This window comes from Phragmites australis, chromosome 9 (genome assembly GCF_958298935.1).
Source record: "Phragmites australis chromosome 9, lpPhrAust1.1, whole genome shotgun sequence".
Taxonomy (NCBI): Eukaryota; Viridiplantae; Streptophyta; class Magnoliopsida; order Poales; family Poaceae; genus Phragmites; species Phragmites australis.
Window position 1 is genome coordinate 20586665 of NC_084929.1, and position 19984 is coordinate 20606648.

Here is a 19984-nt window from a genome sequence, read left to right on the forward strand (position 1 = left end):
ATCATTGTCAATTCATTTCTATATTTCAGCTACCTCCATGCATGATATCACTCAAACTTTCTACCTCTACTTATTGTCTAGATGTGCATATATTGCTACATTCCTACAAGTGGTATTCACAAGTGGGTCTCATTATATGTATGCATACATAAAGGGGGAGTTTAAATTATATCATATGAGTTTCATGAATTATGATTCTTATTTATCTTGTTCAATTGATATTAATGTCTCCTACCCTTATAATTGTTATATCTATTAAATTTGTATCATTTCATATGGATCATGATTTATGAATCTCTCTCTCATGTGCTCTAACGCTCTTCTTCAAGTTCAACATGTGCTTTTAGCCTTTTTTCAGACTGTTTACGAAGGAGGAGAAGTTTGATGACCAAAACAAGAAGCAAGATACAAGATATCTAGAAATACTGAAGTTGACAAAGGGAGAGAAGAACAAGATACAAGAAGCAACATGAGGCATATAGGTTGACAAAGGGGGAGAGGCTCTTGCATGGGTCTATCAAGGGAGACAATGACAATGAAAAAAGGGGGAGCAACAATAATAGGAGGACTAAATGGTAAGCACATGCATCTAAGAAATGTGGTAAGACTTTATGCTCTTTATGATTGGTATCATTTATTATTTGCCACTTGCTTTGGTTGTGTTGTTATCAATCACCAAATGGGGGGGGGGGATTTTAGCGAAAATGGCACTATTAGGCCATAATTGTAATTTTGGTGATTAATGATAACATAGTCATTGTGACTAACATGTTTGTCAAGAATATATGTTAGTAAATCTTATAGATGCAATACATAAAGAAGCCACCGCAGCCAGCATAAAGATTGACTGAATTGGAGAAGTCCCAGGAGAATTGCTCTCACCACATAGTTCGGTGCTCTGTGTGTTGAACTCACCGAAGTGTTCCTGACAAAGAGGGAGAATGCTAAGGACCTCACCGGATAGTCCGGTGATTTTCATTAGGTAACACTAGAGTATTTCCTACAGAAGACTAAAGATCAACCCACCGGATGGTCCAGTGCTTGATTTTTGCACACCGAATTATAGCACCGGAGCACTTCTTGTAGAGGCGACTGCAAGTGTTGGAGAATGAAGAACAACACACCAGAAGGTCCGGTGCTCTGAAGATCAATGCACCGGAGCATTTCTTGCAGAGAAGAAGTGGTGCGGTCTGGCTCAAGTTAACCCACCGGAAGGTCCAGTAATGGAGTTGAAGATCTCACCGGAGTATCCGATGTTCATAAAGGCATTGAGTGGAGTTCTAACGGCTAGTTTCTAAAGATGTTCTCACCGAATAATCCGGTGTTAGTACTACTATTCTCACCGGATCATCCGGTGTTAACAGCTTTTCTAAGTCATTGGAAAAATGGTTAGTTGGCGGGTTTGAGGATATAAATACCCTTCCATTCAGTCATTTGATGGTGTGGCATGCTGTTGGAGTCCAGAGAAACCCATATACACTTGAAAAGGCATCTAAGCCACCAAAATACTTAAAGTGATCATCCAAGGCAATTAAGCACAAGATTAGTGAACGATTAATACTTATATGCCTAGATAGAGTGTTGCTAGGTGATTGTTGTCTAGAGAGTGGGTGAAAGAGTGATCCAATCTTGTACTGAGTGGTACGTCGATGCCTTGGAGTTTTGGTGACTCGCCGGCATCTTGAGCCTTGTTGGCTCAAGCTTGTTGCCCCTCTGACTTGGTGTGGAGCAGCGGCAAGACACGTGTACGGGAACGCGGAGACCTTTGCCTTGGTGGCTAAGCTCCGAAGTGATAACAGTGCCAAGGGACCGGAAGAGAGGCTAGTGGTGAGACCTTGCCTTAGTGGATTGGTGGCTCATCTGGCTTGAAGCCTTGCCTTGGTTGCTTGGTGGTCAAGAGTCATAACCAGGTGCCAATTAAGAGCATATCCTTGGTAGAGCTCCAACGTGGACTAGGGGTGACATTAATGCCATTGATACCACTGGATAAAAATCTCTACCACATTTATGTTTCTGCCATTTACATTCTTGCAATTTACCTTGCTAGAGTATGTTGTAATTCTGTTGAGCGGTAGAGTATGCACAGTAGATAAACTTAGAACACATTTAGATAGAAATTGAGATAGATTTATCTTGTGAAGTTTTCAGAGCCAATTAGATCTTTAAGTGTCTTAATTCAACCCCCCTCTTAGGATGTCACCATTTCTCACACCATATCCTTTAAGATTTGTATGTGTAGAACCCTGTGTTTTTTAACCTTATTAAAAGTCACTAAAATTTAAACCTTTTCAAATTTTGCTACAAATCTGAATTAATAAATTAGAATATGAGAAAAGTAACCCAAAAATACCTCAAATTGAAACTTTAAAATTTTGAAAACTTGCACAAGGAAAATCATATCATGTTTTTGAGTTTTCTGATTTTTAATTGAATTTTTATTTGTGGTTCAAATTTAAATATTTTTATTCAAATTTGAACTCTATCTACTTCTTTGAAACTCCTAGATAATTTTTAAAACCCTAAAACTTCAATTGGGCTAGAATCTATCTTTTTCTAAATTCGCTAGCCTAACTCAACCTCTTCTCTCCATCTTTCTTCTGCTTTTCTAGCTTTGGCCTGAATCCTCTCTCTCCCTCCCTCCAGCCTGGCTTGGCCCTAAAACACTACTAACAATGCCACTCTGGTAGACCAGCCCACTTGGCCTATCACCTCGCTAACACACTGCATCCACACTTGGTGATGTGTGGACCCCTAAGGCCATCATCTTCCTCCGGCTGTTGGCTCCCTCCCATCTCTCGTTGTCTCCTCTCTCTTCTTTCTCCCGACCGCCCATCGCTCCATCCCATCACCTCATCTATGTCAACCATGTGGACCATGTGCTCACAGAGAAGTCAACATCGTCACGCAGTCATCACACCTGTGAAATCGGCTGAGCCATCGTATCACCAAGCTCACCCATGCCCTACAAACCCGCTTACTTCATCGCCGCCCATCCTCCTCTATTCCTCCTTCTTTCTCTCTCTGGCGAGATATTTCTCGTGTGATCATAGTCACACCACCCTACTGTCGTCACCCTCCACTGCCCTCACTGGACTATTTAAGCTGAGCCGAGCTGAGCCACTCCTCCCCATCACCCCTCTCCCTCTTCCTCCATCCCCCTTCATTCCTCCACAATCCACCAAGGCAACCTAGGATCCCCACCTCCTTCTTTGACCCCGCAAAGGATCCGAGCCTCAGATCATCACCGTCAACCATGTCTTCACCAATCCAAACTACTCCAATAGTCTCCAAGTCCACTTAAGCTTCTGTGAGCACCTCCCTCTCTCCCCTTCCTCTTCGCTCACCCCTAATCTTCTTATTCTCCCCCTCCAAGTCCACTAAGATGCCATGTGACCCGACTCTACCGCTGGAGAGTCCACCTCCACATATTGATCTGGTTCATCCACTCATCTACCGTCGATGCCACTCCCCGTGCCATCAGCCCTGACACCTAGCTACGGTGGGCAAGAGCATGGAAGAAGACAACACTTCGACCTCCCTCTTCTCTCCCTCTCTTTGTTCTCTCTCTCTCTCTCTCTCTCTCTCTCTCTCTCTCTCTCTCTCTCTCTCTCTTATCCTCTATCTTGTGACACTAACATGTGAGCCCCTCTATGTAGATCAATGCCCAGTATGTGCCACATTAGCACGAGTCCATGGGAGCCGGTCCACTACACACCCTTCTCTAAGCCACCCCCGATGCACAGCCCCAAGGACTGAGTCCACAAAACAGTACCGCCCCTGTTTGATTGCAAAGCTAATCAACCACCTTGAAGGTGGGTTTGGGCCCTCCTATTAGCCTCACATCTTTTTTTTTGAAATTCCAAAATTAGTAAATAAATTAGAAATCTCCTTTAGGAAATTCCAAGGAATATTCCCCATATCGTTTTCTAGAATTAATCTTTCAAGAGCTATTTTGCCTCCTTTTCAACTTCTATTTCGACGATTCTCCCACCTAAATTAATCTAAATTCATACTTTATCCATCCATGACAACTTTATAATTTTTGGAGATTATTTGAATTCCCATTTGAATTTATTTGAATTTGAGTTTATTTTGTTGTAAAGATATAAATACCTTTTAGCTTATACCTTTAATAGTTTCGAAGGTAGATAAATGTGAATAATCATGTTTTAGGCTGAAACACAATTTTAATAGAATAAATAAAAAGTTTGATTGGTGTAGTTAATAAATAAATGCCTAGTAATTATGTATAAATATTATAATTATAAATAATAACCTTAAGCTAGGAAGATTAATTATGGCTCTTTGCACTGGTAGAATACCACATAGATGTATACTTGTGTATATATATACACATACTCATATACATATATACATACATACATAAGTAAAACACATGCACATATTGGTACACATACACAAACATAGAAATAGAAAATCTTAGTAGTCATTTCTCGACTAGTTAACCTATAGAATCAGGTTAATATAGTTATAATGATTTGATCAAGTTTTCTCTCAAGTTTATATAAATAGTGTGGAATAATAACTTGATCTGGTTTTCTCTGGATAACAACACGTAGTCATCATACTTCATATTTAGATAGTAGTATATAACTGGAACGTCCATCATATAAGGAAACCTGGTAGCCTTTTTTGTAGCTAGTTAACTAATGGAATCACATCGAGATAGTTATAATGATTTGATCAGGCTTTGTCTCAGGTTCACATAATAGTGCAGAATAATCTTGATATGATTTTTACTAGATAACCACACATAGTCTTCATATTTCAGGTTCACATAGTAGTAGATAACAGGAGAATATATCCCTCTATAACAACCAGAATCCTTTTCCTCGGTGTTCTTCCTTTGCTTTTGAGTTCATTTGGATTTGCTCTTGAGTTTGAATTTGGATTTATTCGATTATGTGCTCATCGACATTAAACTACATAGGTTAGAAGTACAAGAGTACAAGAAAGAATAAGAGGAACCTGGGGACTTGGATGACAGGGAATGACCAAAAGATGACCTTCATAAAGGCAAGTCCTAACTCCTTGATCGTGTCGAACCTATGTTCTATATAATTAAACATCAAACATAAAACTTGATTATTATGCTTGCATGCTTTGTTCATTAATTTAATCCATTGTGATAGTTATGACTTATTTTGATTAAGCCACACCTTGTCCACAAAATACCGTATGGCATGATTAAACTTAGGATTCTACATCATTCTCTATAATAATGATTGACAATACCTTGATACTGGTTATACTAGTATGCTTAGGATGACTACTTCATCGCTCTAGAGATGTGTTATTAAATTAATCTTGATACATGCTTTTACAAAATGTGTGTGTGGTGTTGTGGTGATTGGTAATGAGCATGTATGAGTAAAACGGGTGGGATGGTGTTAGTGGAAACTGTGTGATGGGGGAAAAACTTGATTTGACAAGGTGAGTAAGGTTCCCCACAGGGGTGGGACTACCTTGGTAGCAAGGTTCACCTTTGTGGTGTTATTATTTGGAGACATTTGCCTCGGTCGTGTAAGAACCGGTTCCTTGTGATATCCTACCTAGTGACAATTGTACATCCACATGTCCTGTGTGTGGAAGGACTTGACTCAACCCCTTTAGCTTAGCTCGGTACCCACTCGTAGGCTAGTAGTGGCAATGGGAGCCAAGAGAAAACTCAGGCAATCTATGGAAGTCTCGTGATATAGCTAGAGATTTGAAGTGAGCCATGTTTACATGAGACCCTGGTTGAGTGTCTCATGGGTGCATATCGTGACGATGCTGAGAGGGTACGGTGTCTCGTTATGCCAGCTCTGCCAATTGCTAGGGTTGGAGTAAGTGCATATCTTGTGGCTAAACTGTGCAACATTTGCAGAGTATAAACCTATTTGGATAGCCATGTCCATGGGCAGAGATGTTGCTATGATTCCGTTTCAATTATCTTTATGGTATGAGTAATCCTTGTTGTGTGAGTGGGCTACATAATGTTTATTGGGCTATGTGCATGTGTGATGGGCTAAGTGCTTGTGTGGTGGGCTAAGTGCCCTATTTTCGATGTCCCTTGTTGACTAACTTAAAATTTGAAAAGTAACGGGATAGATCATATCTCCCCCAGGCAAATAACCATAATTAATGAATAAACCTGACTCTTATGCGATGGTTTTAAAATCTGGGTTACACTTGATTCCATTGCATTTAAATTTGGCTTTCTGCCAAAAACAAAAACCTACGGGCTTATCCTTGATTTTTACCCCTAAGCATTTATCAAATCTTTTGAGTAGCGTTAGGGCTTGTTGAGTATCTTTTATACTCAAACTTGCTTGTTGAATTCAGATAAAGAAGCCAGGGCATGACTATGATGAAGAAGCATAAACGATTAAGGCTATGTCCACATTCAAGTTGCTTGTAGCATTGGGCTTAACGAGTTTTCCGTATTGAGTTTTCCTTCAATTGAATGGTTGACCATAGATGTAAAGAATTCTAAGCCCAAAACCGGTGTTTGGCTTTAATCAGGCAATATACTTTATTCAAAGTATGACTATGATATTATGATGTTATAATATGTGTGTATCAGCTACTAATACAGATAATGATACATGAGGTATAAGGAAATCCAGAAACGAGGTTTGGCAATGTGCAGGGGTAGCAAACGGCAACAATTCTTTCTTCGTCACTGCACCTGAGCTCGATCTCCTCCACTGCATTTGAGTTAGGGTTAGGGTTCAAGGGTGTGAGGGCCTCTTCTCCCTGGCAACTTTAGATTGAAGTGTCGTGAGGCAGGCTGGCCTGACGATGGTGGCAGGCAATGGGTAGGTGGTGGGGACGTCGCTGGCCACAGGTGGCCGAGGATCATCGGTTAGGAAAGGTTAGGGCATGACTTCTCGGCCAGAGAGATTAGTGAAGGGTGAGGAGGAGGGAACATTGAGAGAAGCGGTGGGAGGTGCAGCGAGGCGACGTGGGCACCGTCGGACGCATGTGGTGGAAGGGGAGGTGGTGGCGTGGCAAGCAGTGCTGCGCCAATGAGGTGTTGGTGCAAGTCACTAGAGGTGGAGAAGATGGTGACAGCTGGCAGAGAAATGGGCTGTGGGTCTGGTCGCTCAGGTAGGCTAGTGGGGCTGACCAGTCTCCTGTTAGGAATCAGTCCACTTGCCTATTGGAGCCCTCGAATTTTGGAGGCTCCTCGCGGAAAAGGTAAATTCGTTGGTGGGAGACTACTTTATGCATTGAGCCACTTGTTAGTCAGTAGTCACTGCTAAGTGCTAAAATCCAAATTGTTCATGTTTGATTACTGACTAATGTAACTTTGGATTTTTTTTATTACTTAGTACCAAGTAACACACAAGAATTTTTTATTAATGACTCCTGATTACTGACTATGTACTTTTGGATACACAAGGTAATTTATTTCCAACTTTGAAAGAAATTGTTAAGTCTCCGACAGAAAATTTTCTCTTTTCTTCCGGCTTTGAAACAAATTGTTTTATTATATTTCAGGCCCACATTATCAAGAAATATTCAAGTAAAAACTGTATGTATTCGTTTCGGCTCAGATCAGCTCATCCTACCTTAGGAGTCAGTCCGAAAATCTCACCCTGCGCAGCTGTTAGTCTCTATTGTAAAGGAGAGAACTTTGCTTGGACAAGTAACCGATAAATCGGTTCTTCGCACCGCAGATACTTCAACAACCCATTTACATATAATTTAACTTTGTGCAGGCACCAGAACCAACAAATCACATATTCAAATTATATCAGGTTTGTGACACCGAATGAAACGGAATTATTTTCCTCTCTGGAGGTATCCAGGCAGGTCTCCTCGGTGTGAAATACATGAGACAAAATTGGAACCTTGGTACAGATAATGGTACTCTGTACTTTACTAGTACAGATTCAGTTCCGGAGCGATATTGTCCAGATAAGGTCAGAATCCGAAGCAATCGTCACCTTGTCCTCTTCCACGATGTTTGACGTGCTAATCAATCCACCATAGCTCATGCTGGCATTATCTGGAGAGAGAAAAATGAACTGTAAACATCAACTTATGTTGCAAAACATATAATATACATGAAAGTGATGAGGCTTACCTAAATTCCACCTGAGTCCAGTGGTCGTGGTGCTAGTTGACGGTGTGCCAATGGGGATCAGTCCACAGGTGGGCCCCTCAACCGCCGGTTCAATGTGGATGTCATGGGTGTGAGTTCTTGGGAGCAGAAAGATTAGGCAATCATCTGATAGGAGGACGATCTTGGTATTTGGGAAGAGATGAAGCACGTTGATGTTTCCCATCTCGTGATCAAACCTTCCTCCTAGTGCCCCGAGAATAAGGATGCAAAGCTGCAGTTAAAATACATACAATAATTTTTTTTGTAAAGACAGTGGTATTCTTTCATCCAATGATTCAATGAGTACAGAAAACACATTATTGTGCTAGAGCAGCTTACATTAGATTTGTCAGCGACAGGTGAATTCTCAGTTATAAAAGCTATACACTTGTGTAAATCAGTGGTGTCCTGATCGTGTGACTCATCAACTATTTTGGTACCCTGCGATTGATCATACAAGATAATTGCTTCACCAGATATGCCATAAGATAGAATTTTCTTTGAGAAAAATATTGCATCAAGTCATAGATCAAGATACTTATGTCAGAATTGATTTGCTTATCGAATAAGACTAAATAACTTTTTTTTTCTTTTTTCTCGAACACGCTAGAGAACCGCGTGTCATTGCATTATAGAGTAGGAATAAAACTAGTTCAAATACTAGATTAGAGAGGAAGGGGAGGGAGAAGAGGACTCAAATGAACAGATGTGCCACAAAACAATTGAATAAGACTAACTCATTGATACAAGAGCTTCCATGTTACGATGATATAGATGCACTTTTGCAGGACAGAAGAAACAAGATATGTCAAGGTCACAAGAATCCAGAAGAAAATTACATTAAAGCAGATGCAATCAGCAAGCTGTGTCTTAAGAAGATAATGCCAGCTTTATTGTACTAGGTCAGAACAAAAGGAGTATTGTTATTTATCCTTTTGGATTAAACCTTCATTTGATATGATGCAACTGCAAGACCATTGTTTTGTTCCTCTCAACAAGAAAAAAAATGATTAGAGGAAAATATCAACTTGATGTTCATACACCATGCACAATCTGGAAAAATGCAGTCACCAAACTTAAAAAGACACCACAAACTAAACTAGCATATGATCTTCTTGTACTCCTGTTTATTATCGAGCAGTTGTAACGAGGATAGATGGTTCCAACAATCATCTAAATATATTTTTTTTATCAAGTGCACTATCCACTAAGGGTATTCATAATCACCCACAATCGAACATGCCATCTTTTTCAAGCACAAAGAAAGTGTATGAAATAATCATATATCACTGTAGTAATACATATAGTAATAGTGAATGAGGCATCGAAAAAAAACATAGAATACGACATAATGTGGCAAATTACTGAGATAACTGTATCAGATGGCACTTGACTACTCACATAATCTGGTTCAAACATTATTTAATCTATACATCTAGTTTTGAATAAAGGAATGAAATTTTAAAGCAAGTTACCAAGTTGGAATAATATTCCTTCACGTCTGGTCTTACTGAGTCCATATCCCCTTTGATTACATCTGGCTTGTATCTGCACATCGGAAAAGAAAGCTCAGTAAAGAATTAACACAATAAGGTTACATGCCACATTGACTTGTGTTCATTGCACGAGTTCTTTTGCACTAGCTGTTTTCAAATGCACAAATGAAAAGCGATCTGAACTTTTGGCCGTATAAGTTTAAAAGAAAGAAACTTATTGTGGCTTAAGCATATTCCTGCATTATAAGTGAATGCACGAAGCACTACTAACACCATTGCAGCTCTTGGCCAGTAAGCTGGTGATCTACCAAGCAGTGCCACCCAACGCCAGCACCAGCATCAGTATTCGATAGTAGCTGATTTTTGCACAGACAAAAAAATAAGTCCTTTCCTCTTTACACCTGTCAAGCTCTCTAGCATCAGAAAAGCAAGCAGCGCACTGACGTAGCGAGCACGCCCAGGCATTCCGTCAAGCACATGGTGGGCATGAAGGTCGCAGCTAAATTCAAGCATCAACAGAAATTACATTCGGAAAGCGTGGTCAAGTGAGATTGACCGATTTACACCGGCAGCCTGCGCTTCTCTTGTCTTGAAGAACGAGCACTAACCAACGCAAAAACGTTCGTCTAAACCAAACCAAGAGACAGAATCTCCACAATAGAGGGCAACTCATGCATGCGAGAAGACAGCAATGGCGAGCTGAGATGGGACACGCCCGACACGCCAATGTACGGGAAGGTTCTTGCGCAACCGATGGAACGCCAATCACATGGCGCGACGCAATAGACATACAAGGAACACACAAGAAAGCTGTGGATTAGGATGCGTCTTTACCTCGCGCGGACCTCGTCGGGATCCTGTCCGGGGATCAACTCCGGCATGCCGTCGAAGACGCGGTTGGCGCCGCCGTCCGCGCACACTCGCACCGCCGCTGCTCCAGCCACGCGGAGGGAACACCAAGAGAACAGGGAGCGCGTCAGCATTACCGCCAAGAGAGAGCTGAAAAGAAGGCGGGGGGAAGGGGAGAGGCACTGGCGTGGGGTGGGGCGTTACCGCGCGACCAGAGGAGGGGCGCGAAGCGGGGCAGCCGCTGGTTGAGGACGATGAGCGCGAGGCTGGAGCTGGCGTCGTCGGGAGGGGCGGGCGAGGAGGGGTCGAGGAAGGAGGAGGAGTGGCGCATCGTCGGCCGCGGCAGCGTGGGAGCCATGGCGTCTGGGTGGCCGGGTCGTCGGCGCGCGGGCGTCTGGTCTGTGAGTCGCCCGCCCCCAAGGCCAAGGCGGTCGTCTTGCGCGTGTCGAGCTTCCTGGCGTGTCGCTTGGTTTGGTTTGGTTTGTTTTGGTCAAAGCTTCCCGAAGGCTACTTGGCTGGCCTGGATGGACCACGCTGGCGTGGCGAGCTGCCTGGCGACTGGCGTGTTGTAAGATATAAGCGATGCGTTTTTTTTTCCTAACATGTGGGATCCGCTAGACATGAAAATTAAAGAAATCCGGGACAACTATGTTTACCGTCGGATTCGCATCTAACGGCTACTTAGATTGTCTTTCTCTCGTTCTCGGTTTCTCTCTTTTCTTTGTTAACTCTCCGTGCTGGCCTCATCTCCACATCTTCAGCGGCTTATGTATACTGAAATCTCTCGCGGTTTAGAGTCCATTCTAAGTCAGTATGTACAATTTTATCTTTAATTATATATATTTATTATACAAATGGTATTACTGAGTGAATAGTAGGAAATATGGAGTCTAGCTTGAACCTAATATAACTAGTTAAGTACTTGTTCGTTACAACGAAAACACAAACAATAGATACGGTAATATCAAACACAAACTCAATGTATAGAGATATGAATATGCCATAGCAGTACCACCGAACGAATATGTCGGGAGCGATATCGTAGATTGATTTCAGATGTGATCCAAAAAAGAGGAGGAAATTATATGATAATTTTCCTCCTAATTTCTTTATTTATTTTTATTAGTAAAATAGGTCTCATATCCGTAGCCGGTAACGAGGCAAGGAGGCTGAAGGATGAGAATAAATGACAAAAGTGAATAAATTATTTGAATTTTTAAGTTTTTATTAGATAGAAGAAGAGTAGAAGAAAAGGTGACAAAAGAACCAATTCTTGTTTTATATACTAGAGATAAGTGCATAGAAGACGTGATTTGAAATAACTTCTCTAATTGATGCACTGTAGGATTTGCAACCAGAAAGTTTGCAGGGGTCCAGTACGGTCGCTTATAGCTATCGTACCGCCTACCAAGTACACCGCCTTGTCAAACTGACCATCCTCTATAAAAGGGATACATCGACATTCCTCATCAGAGAGTGAGAGGGACGCATAGGAAGACATAGAGGGCATCCATAGCCGATTCAACTCCAAATACGCAAGCCTTCCAGAGTTTCTAAGGAATTACTAGTTTAGAGTCTTGATCAACAGATCAAGATACCTTGTAATTGTATCCTTTGATCTATTGCATTGTGTAAATCCTGTATTGATCGTTTAATGAACTTATCTTTTGGTAATCAAATGGGTTCTTCATTTATTTGTTTATTTATCATTATGTTTCACATATGTGGTGATCCCTTTGTGTGAGTAGTCATTTTAGGGATATGGAGATGTAGGGGATTGGGAATGGTGTAAAGATGGAGTTGTGCTTTCAATCTTTATAACGAGCCGTGTTAGGATATATTCTATAATTGTTGATTACTCCTACTTTTACTAATGCTTGTTGTCTCCATAGTGCGTCGGATAACTTGATCTAGGATTCATCTACTATCCCAATCTATAGGAACAATCGCTCTTTGTGGGGATGAACCAAACAATCGCCATTCTCTATTCTTTAAGTTCTTTTATTTCTCTCGAATCATCTTTGTACCTTTATGATCCTTAGCTTGCTCAAAGCTGTAGTAGTGACAATATTACAACAATTTCATAAACGAGCACTTATTATTTGATTCCTTAGATTTGATAATCTCAAAAACTCCCTATGAAAAAACTAGTTGCTTACGATGTTATAAGCTCACAGGTATCAGCGGCTCGTGCCACCAGATCCGCAACTATCTCAAATGTAACCACTTGACCTTGTGTCCGTACCCCTGACTTGACCTTGATTACTGTCGGTTCACTCACCAGCAATTCCAAGGGAACCATCGCCGCCTCACCGCGTCTCCCTAATCTCGCCAGCGACAAGTGAAAGCCGTTGACTAAAATCTTTAGTGATATCAATCGATTGAGGACTAGATATTCTACAAACAACTCGTTGCTTCTGCTTGTGATCATGGTATCTGCTTAAATATAATAATTTTCTTGCTTATTGTTGTGGCCTACAAAAGTCCATCTCCATCATCAACTCTTCATATTATGCAAGTTCTTTATCGATGATTTATTATTGTTTATTCCAGAATCAGTACACAACTATCTCAGTATACAGCTTCACGCTAAGTCTGTGTGAAAGCTAACCCTATCTGAGAAACCAAGTTGAAATATACCTTGATTTATATGTGATGAGTGATTGACAAGGTTCAAGGTTGTCGATTTGGTTTCTTAAGTTTTGGATTGCTTGAGCTTGGTTTGAGCATTTTGATTATGGACTAACTAGAGTTGGTGTTGGAGAAATATGTTTGCTTGTCTCATGGTATGCAGGTGATGGATGCAACTTGGCGGTCGACGGCGGGTGATCGGGGCTAAGCGGGTGCTTGGTACCGGATGATCAAGGAGGTTAGGCGGAGTCAAAGTGATCCTAGTTATACACGTGGAGATCAAGCAAAGCATGAAACAGAGGATGCGGGCGACATGTTGACAAAATCAAATGAAAAGGATGTCAGTGCAAGTGACAAGACGGTCCGAGGGATCGGGAGCAGGAGAGACTTGTTGGCAGTCAGGATCGCAAGACGAAGTACACGTGTCAACATCAGAGCGCTTGCTTAATGTGTAAGCATGTGGCGAGTCAAGCTTTGAGAAGCGAGCAAAAGGTTTCATTGTTAGACCTCAAAACTATGGGAGGACTGAAGAAGTATGTGGCACCATCATGAAGTTTACGTCGATGCAAAGCTAAGTCGTAAAGGTGTCATAGCCGTTCAATGGACGGAGCAAGAAATAGACCAAAATGCTTCGGTGGTAGGTAGGAGTGTACTACAAGAGAGGGGTATTTTGGTAACAAGCTAGGAAACTTAGGGATTAAGTTTCTTATACCTATAAATAGAGGGGTAGGGCTATGAGAAAGTTTGAACCAACCACTTGAGCCCCTTGTGCCACTCATTTGAGAGCCTAGTGCTAGGGTTTTAGAGGAGAGGAAGATGAGTGCTTAGCCTATATTAATAGGTGAGAGTTTTTTAGAGAAAAAATCTTGTAATCTGCCTAAAATAGGGATGACCTATTTGAGTAATGAAGTTTATATTTTTGCATGTACTTGAATTCCTCTCCTTCTAGTCTCTCTCTATTGGTTCCTTTACAAGTTTGCAAGTTTTCCTTTTTTTGGTTGTAATTTTTTTGTTGATTTTTGTTTTTGCCTTTGAGCTACAATTTTTCAACCTTGGAAAGTTGTTCTTCTTATTGCTAGAGGCATAAATATTCATATACTTATGTATTTGAGAGGGTCTTGTATCCCCTTCTCTCTAGACTATCAAGTTGGAGAGTTGCTTCTTTCGGTGGCTGTCTTTTTACTTTGTTATTCGTTCAAGTTTCAAGCTTTTGTGCTTAAAGACACATCAAATGATCTTGAATAGAGCCTATTCATATTCTATCCGTGGAGTCATGTTATCTTGGAACTTTTTTCTCGCTTTGTCTCTCAGTTTATGCTTTCGTTTGTACGTTTTTGAGGAGCGTTAAGTGAACAAGGAGTAGGCTATATATTTCACAAGAAATTTGTAAGGTGCATGTTCACCCCCCTCCTCTAGTTGTCGTTCTCGGTCCTACAATTAATATCAGAGCCGGTTTGATCACTTGTAACCTTCCGACTTCGTGATCCGTAGACGATATGGAGAAAAGTGGAAAGATTCTGTTGTTCGATGGAAGAGACTTTTCGTACTGAAATGTGTGTATGGAGGCTTATCTTCTAAGCCAATGAAGTGCAATATGGGAAGTAGTTGATCCCAACTACGAGATCCCTGCTGCTGCACGACTCAGGATCAAATTGAATAGCACGAGGCCAATAACAAGGTCAGAAATATTTTGTTCACTAGCTTGAGTCAGAATGAGTTTGATAGGGTTCAACACCTCTGTACTACCCGGGAGATCTGGAATACTCTAGGTGTATTCCATGAAGGCACTAATCAGATTAAGGCCATACGCCAAAGCACTTACAACCAAGAATATCAAATATTTGTGCAAGGGCTTGGTGAATCTTTGGATGCTATGTTTGCTCATTTTGATAGAATTGTGAGCAACCTTAGATCCACTGGTGTTTTACCCTACTCTAACCATGAGAGGGTAATCAAACTTCTCTATGCTCTTGACCGTAGCATATGGGAAGTGAAGATCTCGAGCATTGAAAAGTCACCAAGTTATGACACGTTAACTTGTGATGAACTCTTCAGCAAGCTTAAGTTCATCGAGATAGCCAAAGTGGCTTGGATTGGCCTCAGAAACCCCCTATCTCAAAACATGGTATTGGTTTTCAAACCAAATGGTGGCAATCAGGCTAGAGCTAGCTTTTCTTGTTCTAATACCTCACCGAGTAGTTTTGCTTTGTTTTTCTTGGTTTGTATCATAGAGGAGTAGGTGGATGCACTGGATGATGAGGACCTTTCTCTCATCGTGAAGAAGTTCACCTGCTTCTATACAACAAAAGAGATCGAAGGAGAGGGGGCTCCCATACTTGTTTTGAGTGTGGTGATACCACTCACTTCAAGTCGGACTATCCCAAGCTCAAGAAGAGGGAGGACAACGACCACGACTATAACAAGCACAAGAAGAAGAACAAGAAGCCATTCTTCAAGAAGAATTGTGATAAGATAGCCAAGAAAGCGGCCAAGACGGCTTCTAGGGCATTCATGCCAGCTCTCAATGATATCGATACCTCATCAAGCGAGGAGGAGTGCTCGGAGGAGGAGGAACTGCAAGTGAAGAACAAGAAAAAGGCCAAGAACTTCACCGGTCTCTGCTTCATGGCGGACGACAACAACAACAGTGACCCCGAGCTTGATACCTCCGAGGTATTACCTTCCTACAATCAGCTTTCCATCCAAATCGATACCTTGAATGATACTCTTATTAGCAAGGATAGGTTACTTAAGAAAGTTGTGCGTGAGTTAAAGGAGCTTAGGCCTAAGTATGAGTCTGTTTCTTCTGAGTTTGAGTTGCTTAGGTGTAGGGCCAAGGTTGAGGATGAGGATTGTGAGAGTTATTTGGTTGTCATGAGTGAGCTTGCTAAGCTTCAAACTGTACATGCTCAAGTCACCAGTCGGCTTAAGACTGCTGAGAAAAGTTTCCTTCGGAGGAGTCTAGACCTACTCTCTTAGGCGTTTACAAGAATTACCCTTTGCTTTCAAAGGATGCTGAAGTAAAAGACAAGCGTATAAAGCGTTAGATTCTAGATTGGAGAGTGTTGAGAGTTCTTCGGATATGCAGCCTAAGTGTCCCACCTGCATGATCCTTAAGGACAAGCTCAGCTGGGTTAGAGGACAAGTTGGAAAGCTTATGGCTGAGAATGAGTACCTCCTTTCTCTTATGGAGAAGTGCTCACAAGGTAAGGGTAAAATGGATTTGATCTTGGCCAAGATCAAGATTGTGCTGATAAGGCTGTGTTAGCTTTGGGTTTGGACTTTGAGAGAGTTGTTTACATCATTCACCCCACCCACTACCCTAGAGTCGGATAAAGGCAAGATCAATGCTTCTCAATCCATACTAGAAAAGAACAAGCCTAAACCTCAACCTATAAAGAAGAAACTCACACCTAAGAGAGCTCCATAGCCTAAGAGATGAGGGCACAAGTGAGAGAGACTAGAGTAACTGACAGTAGAGTTCTTGAGAGATACTATCACTGCACCTACTACTAGAGAGAGGATCACCTTGTTGGGTTTTGCTTTCGTCATGGGAGAGATGAGATGCGTGAGTAGGAGTAGAGTACTCGGGACATGTACCGCCCCTCTATTAGTGTAGATGGGCCTTTTTCTCGCTCCTACCCATGAGTCTCTAAAGCTTTTCAGTCTCTTTCTAGAGGTGTTGCCTGGTGTGGATTTTACCATGACTCATATAGTTTTAGTCCACGTGTAAGAGGCTTTGAGTCCCAGCACTTTGGCGGACCAAGTGTTCCCCATCATGGTACTAGTCTCCAGAGTGTTAGTGTTGAGTTACATGCTCCTACTATTTTCAGCTTCAAGGCAAATGACCTAGTACTGGATTCCCAGGAGGTTTTTGACTAACCCCAGTATTGAACCATCCACCTTCTATTCTTTTTCTATGTAGGTGACAGGTGGAGGCCTCGAGAACAAGTTGCTCATTGACTCTGATTGTTCACGCCACATGACTAGAGATTCATCATGGTTCTCCAGCCTCACCCCAACAAAGCATCACAAGTACATCACTTTCGAGGATGATCAGAAAGGTAGAGTAAAGGCCAAAGGAACGGTAAAGGTAAATGAAAGTTTTACTCTCAAAGATGTAGATTTGGTTGAGCATCAGGGATACAACATACTTTCTGTATCTCAATTGCTAGATGAGGACTTGGAAGTGCGCTTCAAGCGCGATACTTCTCGAGTTTGCGCTTTGATTTGCAAGGTTTCTCGAGTTGGAAGAGTTTTTAGAGCCGATTTTCCTAAGGTTTTTGGTTCTTCTCGATGTTTACTTGCTCAACCTTCTTCTAAGCTTTGGATATAGCATAGGAGATTAGGGCACATGAGCTTTGATTTGCTTACTCGTTTGAGTGCCCTAGGCTTAATCCGAGAATTGCCCAAGCTCAAGTTTGAGAAGAACCTTGTTTGTGCTCCTTATTGGCATGGCAAGATGGTTTCCACTCCTCACCCACCACTCAATCTAGTGATGATTGAATAACCGAGAGAACTTCTCCATATGGACATTGTTGGTGCTTCCCGGGTTCATTCAGCAGGTGAGAAGTGATATGTAATTGTTATTGTTGACGATTACTCTCACTATTCTTGGGTATTCTTTTTTGTAAGAAAGGATGAAGTGTTCTCACAATTTAAGAGCTTAGTTATGAGATTATTCAAAGAACTCTCAGGTGCATTGAAAATAATTCGTAGTGATAATGGCACCGAGTTCAATAACTATGTCTTTGATACTTTCTGCCTTGAACATGACATTGGACATCAATTTTTTACCCCACGTGTTCCTCAGCAGAATGGCATGGTTGAAAGAAAAAAATAGGACTTTGGTGGAGATAGTTAGGACGATGCTCTATGAGTATAGGACTCCTAGGAAGTTTTGGGCTGAGGCCATTAGCACAATATGCTATATCTCAAATCGGATTTTCTTGCGCTCGATCTTGAATTTGATTTCTTATGAATTGAACTTTGGGAGGAAGGCAAATGTTTCACATTTGCGAATTTTTGGTTGTCGATGTTTCATCCTAAAGCATGGCAATCTTGATAAGCTCGAGTCACGCTCTTCTGATATCATTTCTTGGGGTATTCTCTTCATAGCCATGCTTATAGGGTTTACAATCTTGACACTAAAACCATCATGGAATCCTATTATGTGACTTTTGATGAATCAATCTCCTGTGCTAGTTCTGTCTTTGAGTGTGTAGGTGATCAAGAGATGAGCGAGAGTATCTTTGTAGATGATGACCTTCTAGCTCTTGGTGATGATGAGGATGATCCACTACTTCCCTCGACCATACCTGCTCCAGAGTTAGCTCTTGCTTCTTCTACTCCAACAAAGGGTCCTGCACCCCTTCCACTTTAGCTGCTCTCGAGACTGCACCAGCTGTGTTTGAGGGGGAGGTTCTCTCAAGGCGTGAGGCCCCTCAACACATTCAGCATTGACACCCTCCACAGACAATGATCGGTGACATCAATGAGAGTGTAACGAGGTCCAAATTTGATTCTCATGCTCACTTTACTGATTTTGCATTCATTGCTTCCTTTGAGCCTCATGATGTTGGACATGCTTTATCTAATTCAAATTGGGTCAATGCCATGCATGAAGAGCTTGAAATTTTTGAGAGAAACTAAGTTTGGGTCCTTGTAGAGTCACCCCCTAATGTTCACACCATAGGCACAAAATGGGTTTTCAAAAATAATCGGGGGGAGGATGGGTCTATAGTGAGAAACAAGGCTAGACTAGTGGCTCAGGGTTTCACTTAAATTGAGGGGATAGACTTTGGAGAGACTTATGCACCGGTAGCTAGGCTAGAAGCTATTAAGATCTTTCTAGCATTTGCGGCATCTCAGGGTTTCAAGCTGTATCAAATGGATGTCAAGAGTGTAGTTTCATACATGAAGAGGTCTACGTCAAGCAATCCCTAGGCTTTGAGCACCCCAAGTACCCTCATAGAGTATACAAGCTTCAGAAAGTTTTGTATGAGCTTAAGCAAGCACCTAGGGCTTGGTATGATAGCCTTATATCTTTCTTGTTAGAGCATGGGTATGTGATAGGATCGGTTGATAAAACTTTATTCACTCTCAAGCATGGCAAAGATTTCCTACTTGTTTAGTTTTACATGGATGATATCATTTTTGGTAGCTCTTCTCATGCACTTGTGGCCAAGTTTGCAGAAACTATGAGCAGTGAGTTTGAGATGTTGATGATGGGTGAGCTCAACTTCTTCATTGAACTTCAAATTAAGTAATGCAAGCAGGGTATATTCGTCCACCAGACGAAGTACACCAAGGAGCTGCTGAAGAAGTTTGACATGAGCGACGTGAAGCCCTTGGTGAGACCGATGGCTACCTCAATTGTGCTTGATCTGGATGAAGATGGCAAAGCGGTGGACCAGCGGGAGTTCAGGAGTATGATTGGCCCCCTCTGTACCTGACGGTGATAATACTGGACATCCACTTCATCATCTTTCTTTGCGCGCGCTTTCAAGCTTCACCGAGGACATTTCACCACCAAGCGGAGAAACGCATTTTGAGGTACGTCAAGCACACTCTCGAGTGTGGACTTTGGCTTTCTACTACCTCTTCTCTTTCTCTGCAAGGTTTTTCCGATGCAGATTTTGCTAGTTGTAGAATTGATGGGAAGAGTACCTCTAGTACTTGTCATTTCTTGGATACTTCTCTTGTGTGTTGGTCTTCTTGCAAATAGTCTAGAGTTGCGCAGTCTACTGCTAAAGCTAAATATGTAGCTGCTGCTAGCTATTGCTCACAGATTTTGTGGATGGTTGCTACCTTGAGGGACTTTGGGTTAGATTTCAAAAGTGTGCCACTTTTGTGTGGCAACACCAGTGCCATAAGCCTAGCCAATAATCTAGTC

At 41.7% G+C, this 19984-nt stretch overlaps 1 protein-coding gene across 1 annotated transcript; it reads right to left on the reverse strand.

The window, feature by feature from the left end:
* Window positions 1-7686: 7686 nt before the first annotated feature.
* LOC133928769 (thiamine pyrophosphokinase 3-like) lies at window positions 7687-10943 on the reverse strand. Its single transcript, XM_062375245.1, has 6 exons — window positions 10663-10943; window positions 10444-10540; window positions 9589-9661; window positions 8453-8554; window positions 8096-8345; window positions 7687-8017 (listed from the first exon to the last, which is right to left on the reverse strand). Exons 1-6 carry the CDS (start codon window positions 10814-10816, stop codon window positions 7902-7904), a joined length of 792 nt encoding a protein of 263 aa, XP_062231229.1. The 5' UTR covers window positions 10817-10943; the 3' UTR covers window positions 7687-7901.
* Window positions 10944-19984: the final 9041 nt, after the last annotated feature.